The sequence below is a fragment of the Plasmodium chabaudi genome (genome assembly GCF_900002335.3).
Source record: "Plasmodium chabaudi chabaudi strain AS genome assembly, chromosome: 9".
In the NCBI taxonomy this organism is placed as follows: Eukaryota; Apicomplexa; class Aconoidasida; order Haemosporida; family Plasmodiidae; genus Plasmodium; species Plasmodium chabaudi.
In genome coordinates, this window is record NC_030109.2 from 1,356,501 (window position 1) to 1,362,500 (window position 6,000).

Sequence of the window (6,000 nt, forward strand, 5' to 3'; positions counted from 1 at the left end):
AATATATAAGCTAATTTTTTATTTAATTTATATAAAAAATATTAATCGTATAAATATGATGTGGCATAAACATTTGAAAAAGACTATGATTGGGTTATTTATCTTGCTTGGAGGTAATAAATATATTTATGTATGTTTATAATGTTCTTTTTATCGTGTATATAGAACTAAATATATATGTAATATTTCACCATTTTAATATTCTTTAATTTTTATTTAACATTTATACGTAGTTGCGTTCTCTAGAAAAAGCATTTTAGTGAGGGCCTTGAATGTACATAATCAGGCAAACTCCTTAACACTTGATAGCAATTTAGATAAAAGCGGACTTTCAAATCATGAACCAACTATTGAAACATCCACTGCCAATTCATTATATCCTAACATTTTAAATACTGTTGATATAATATATAATGAGTGGGAAGATGATGACGTTTCTTTATATGAATATTATAGACCTATATATACACATGAACACATTAAAAATTTATTATATAATGTTATAGCTATTAGTCAATTGGGAATAAATCATATATGGGGAAAACTTGCCAGTTATATTGACAAAATAAAAAAATTAGAAAATTCATGCGGTGAAATGAAAAAAAGCCTATCTACATTAATAGAAAATTTAGAAAATCCGACATATAATTATCAAAATCAAACATTTCAAAACACTTTTAGTTTATTAAAAACAAAAAGAGCAGATTTAATTCAATGTGTAAAATCAAATTACAATCCACTTGATAAGGATATAAAAGATCTTGCGATTGCTGATAGATATAATATGCATGAAGTTATGAAAATAAATACATCGTTGACACTTTTACCAATTTATAATGCTCGTCTTAATTTAATTAAAAAGGAAATTGAAAATGACTTAACAAAAATCAAAAGTTTGTCTCTTAATGAAGCAGAAACTGTTTCAAATTTCATAAACCAAATTGCAAGTATTGTTGAAAATGAGCCTGAATTAAAAAATAATTTAGATACAATAAAATTTATGCACAAACAAATTAATCATATAATAAAACTACACAAAAAGTATACAGAAAATTATAATACTAAATACAATATTATAATGAAATCACAAAAAATTGACGATCCTTATAAAATATCTACAAATAATACCATACAAAATATTTATGATTTAGGAGAAAATTATGCAAATTCTAAATATAGCTATAATATATTAATTGATTTAGACAAATTATATAATAACAAAAAGACACAAATGAATAATATTTTTACCTTTCTCACACAAATTTTAATTGGAAAAATAGATCCAAGTTCTAATCAAATAGTTCAGGATGATAGTTACGATTATAATATCTCACAACCTAAAGAAATATTAAAGAATTTAAAAGATCTATTTCATAAAACATTTGGAAAAAATGTAGATTCATATGACAAAAATGTAGACTTAAAGGATTCTGAAAATGAAAACAATGATATAATAGTCAAAACAGTGTTATTAATAAACCAATTAGAAGATTTAATTAAATCAATGGAAAGTATATATAATAATGATGCATCAATATCTGAAATTCAAGCAGAGATAAATAAAAAAACAAATAAGATAGATTTAAATGAAAAATTAAATGGATTCAAAAATGCGGTAGAAGAAGCCAAAAAATGGAAAACTAAAAAAAAATCGACTATAAGCACATTAAAAGAGAAATATGAAATGGTTCTCAATTTGCAAACTCAAATTAACCAATTGTATCAATCATTTAGTGAAAAAGATAGGAAGCAAAAGTACATACAGGAATCTAAAAGTATATTAAAAATAAAAGTAAAGCATATAAATGAAAAGAAAAAAGACTTAGAAAAATTAATTGAATTAAAAAAGGATATAAAAAATCATATTAATCAAATTAATATTTTGTTAAATAATCCATTATATGAAGTGGCGGAATATGAAAATAAAAAAAATAAAATAAATGATGATATTGAATTAGAGTTTAAAAATTTCTATAATGATGGCTTAGAAAATTTGGTTGCAGAATGTTCAAATTTGATTGATGAAAATATTATTGAAGCAACACAAAATGAAGAACAAATTAAAAAGTATTTAGAGGATATAGATGCTAAAAATAATAAAATCAATAATATTAAATTTGATGAAATTGCCAAGGTCTTAAATAATGTGAGTAACAAAAAAGAATCTCTTTTAGAACTTATAAACGAAATAAAAAAAAATACATATTATCGTATGATAAATGATTTATCAAGTATTCTAAACAAGGTTCAAACTATAGATGAACATTTAACACCTAATATGAATAGTTATTATGATTTATACAATGAATTAAAAAGTTATAAAGACGAGATGTTAAAAAAGAAAAATTCGATCGTTCAAAAATATTATACAAGCAATGACAACTATCCTGATTATGGATACGATTCTAAAAAACTATTCGAATACAGTAATAATTTTTTATCCAAAGAAAATATAATACTTAAGGATATTGAAGAAATGAGTAAGGTTTCAGATGAAGTTAAAACTAAGTTACCAAAATATGATAATGAAGCCAAAAAAATAACCTCCATTTCAAGTGGTGAATATTCACAAGCTAAAAAAATAATAGAACAAATAAAAGAGTATACCTCAGAAGATTACTTAAATAAATGTAGAAAGCGATTTAATGATGTTAAAACAGCAATTACTGATGTAACAAAACAAATTCAAGACAGTAATAAAAACATGGAAAACTTTAAAATATTAAATAATGCCATGCAGCAATATCAATCAGTTAATGAATTGATTAAAAATATAATAAATGGTAAAAATATATTAGATGGATTATTGAGTCAGAGTATTCAAACAATACAAAATTATGATAACGTCAACGAAACGATCAAAAATAGTTCTATAGAAACATTAAATAATAAAATATCGATGGTTAATAGTAAATTAAACGCTGCAGCTATAAATGATCTTGAAACCAAATTATCAGTATTAAAAGAATATTTTACATCAACTCAACAGAAAATTTTGGAAAATAGTGAAGTAGATGCTGATAATTTACTGCAAAATGTCAATCAAATTGATCAGGCTCAAAATTTAATAAATACATTAAATGAACAATACATATCATTAAAAATGGATGTCGAAAAATCAATTAATGATATTAATGAAGAAATACAAAAACATCAAAATGAAAAGTCACAAACGCATGGAAATACGGTGAATACACCAAATGAAGTGCTATCAAATAATAATTCAAGTGAAACAAAGGATGAAAACACTGAAAACACTGAAAACAATAAGCGCAAGGGATATTTTGATCCAAACAATTCAAGTTACTTCGCATATGCTGGAGTAGCTACGCTGTGTGTAGGCATCTATTGTAGCATTGCAACTCAAGCAAATAAAAACGGTGATGAAGCTTCCTTTAGTAAGGAGGTAGAATATTGTGAAGGTGTGGAAACTTATAGATATGACCAGAATGAAGATATAGAAATATATTTAGATGAAAATAACTACATGTAATTAGCAGATCAAATATAATGTATTATATATGTGTACGATAGGAAAATTACATGTACATATATCCATACTGGATTTATTTTTATAATATATATTTATATTTTTTTTATGTGTATAATATTTATACTCAAGGGACTCCCCTATATAGTATATGATTATATGTAATTGGAAATGCAATTATATATAATATTTGTATTTTATTCGTTAAGTTTTAAGTTTTTAATTAACATACTTTTTTGTTTATTTGTTTTTTTTGTTTTAAGTTTGAAATTAATTGTATTTAATGTAATTGCCATAATAAACAGTTTAATTACATTTATGTTCTTTTTGTCGCATACGCCCAATAAATGTATGTTTGTGCGCATGTACTAAAACATATATATTAATAATTTTTAATTAACTATACAGTTAGAGTGTGCAAAAATATAAGATGGGCAATTATGCCTATACGTTTTTTTTTTTTAAATTTCAAATAATCAGATTAAAAACATTATTATAGAGTAATATATTCATATAGGCATGAAATACAAACGGTTATATTTGTAGTGATTAGAAATTTTCTATATAATTTAAATTACAAATACATTACACTTGAATGATAACCATATTTATGGGAGCTTAACTTGTATAAGAAACTTGACAAAGAATAGAAAGGCAAAAAAGAAAGTTAAAAATTTTGCAAACATATATATCCTTTCAATATGCAATTTGCCTGCGAATAGTTCCATTATTATCGTTATTTTATCAATTAATTTTTAGATCCTTTTTATGCTTTTTTTTTCTTTTTAAAGCATAACAACAATTATTATTTTAAAACTATCAGTGTATAAAAAAAACCCTAAATAAAATGCTTTTATATAATACTTTGATTCGTTTAAAAGAACAGCCTTAAAATTGCAGTTGATTTTTGTATGTATAATGTGTGGTTTTTTTGATCTTTTTTTTAAGAATCAAGGTGCACCATAATACATTATGACACATTTTTAATGAGGTCTCCTTAATGATATTTTCGTTTAAAACAATAAGAAATAAATAACATATAAATATTATTCTATTTTTATTAAATTTTTTTAAAGATGGATTTATAGAAGATATAAATGAATGTATATTTTTATTTTTAATAAGTGTTTTTATTTATGTCCAAAAAAAATTATGAAAATAAGATAGCACATTTGATTGCAAAGGGGGTGGTTAAAAACGGTTTCACTTTCAATTATTTTTTTTATGTTTATGATTTTAAACATTTTTTATAAATGGAGCTTTTTATAAAATAAAATATTTATGTAAATTCTTGAGAAAGCAGAAAGGAAAAATATATTATAATAATATTTGTATGGAATATAATATGAAAGTATAATTGTGAATAAATATTTGTATATTTTTACATTTGGGTGTATTTAAAAATATGAGACGTGAATGTGATTCCTAATATATATCAATAATAAAAATCCATGTATATTATATTTATATAGATTTGATGAGTACTTTAAAAGGAAAAAAGGTTAGTAAAATATAAATATGGGTGGTACTTACAATATACGCAATGATGATGTAAATAGAGATGTGAGTAATTATATCATATGTAATGAAGAAGGTCTGGAGCATGATGAGATGAGCAAAAAGGAACGAATGTATAATGAGGATATGAATTTCAATAACAATTATGGGGGAATGACAATGGATTATATCGATCATATTGAAAACATGTCGATGATTACATTAGAAGAAGAGTACACACATTGTGATATTTTAACAGAAGAAAATGGATTGTCAGAAAATGGCGAAATGAATAATGGCGATGGTGATGATAATGTTGAAAATTTGATTGATTCGAGTGGAATGGCAAATAATGATACAATTTCAGATGATTATGATAACGAATATTATAATAATCATATAATAGATAATGATAATGGTACAGTGTTTGAAAGATTAGATGATAATAATATAGATATTTTTAATTTATGGAAAAAAATAAAAGAAAATTTGTTATTATCATATGCAAACAATAAAACGAAATATAGTGTTATAGAGAATAAATGCATACATATTATATATAGTTATTTTCGAAATTTTGAAAGAAAAAAGTATATGGAATTTAGAGATAAGTTGTGGAAAATATGTGAAACGATTGTAAACGAGTATAATATGGAAAGAGAAGTTATAATGAAAGAGTGGGACATGCTTACCACATGCATATTGAGCTATTTATTGGAAAGGAATAGAAATTATTACAATGATTTGTTTAATTTAATAAAGTATTATGGGGGATGTGTATGCTGTAAAATAAAGTTTATTGAGCATATAGAGAATAAAATATCAGAATGGTGTTATGATACTAGCGACTTTATGTTTAAAAGATGGGAAAATGCATTCGTGATGAAACTAATGAAATATGCAAACTAAATTTTATGGGGATAAAAATGTTCATGAATATATTATATATTATGGCTTTTATAGTGGTGGGAGCATATCGAAAACAATATGCAATTTCACAATTTTTAACAAAA

General features: G+C 23.6%; 2 protein-coding genes across 2 annotated transcripts; both read left to right on the forward strand.

The window, feature by feature from the left end:
• Nucleotides 1–58: 58 nt before the first annotated feature.
• PCHAS_0937100 (reticulocyte binding protein, putative) lies at nt 59–3,493 on the forward strand (the record flags this gene model as incomplete). The annotated part of the gene is made up of 2 exons (XM_016798216.1): nt 59–113; nt 261–3,493. The coding sequence occupies 2 exons, from the start codon at nt 59–61 to the stop codon at nt 3,491–3,493; spliced, it is 3,288 nt and encodes a 1,095-aa protein (XP_016655454.1).
• A 1,515-nt stretch (nt 3,494–5,008) lies between these two features.
• Nucleotides 5,009–5,896, forward strand: PCHAS_0937200 (Plasmodium exported protein (PHIST), unknown function; the record flags this gene model as incomplete). Its single annotated transcript, XM_734927.2, has 1 exon — nt 5,009–5,896. One exon carries the CDS (start codon nt 5,009–5,011, stop codon nt 5,894–5,896), a length of 888 nt encoding a protein of 295 aa, XP_740020.2.
• Between the last annotated feature and the right edge of the window lie 104 nt (nt 5,897–6,000).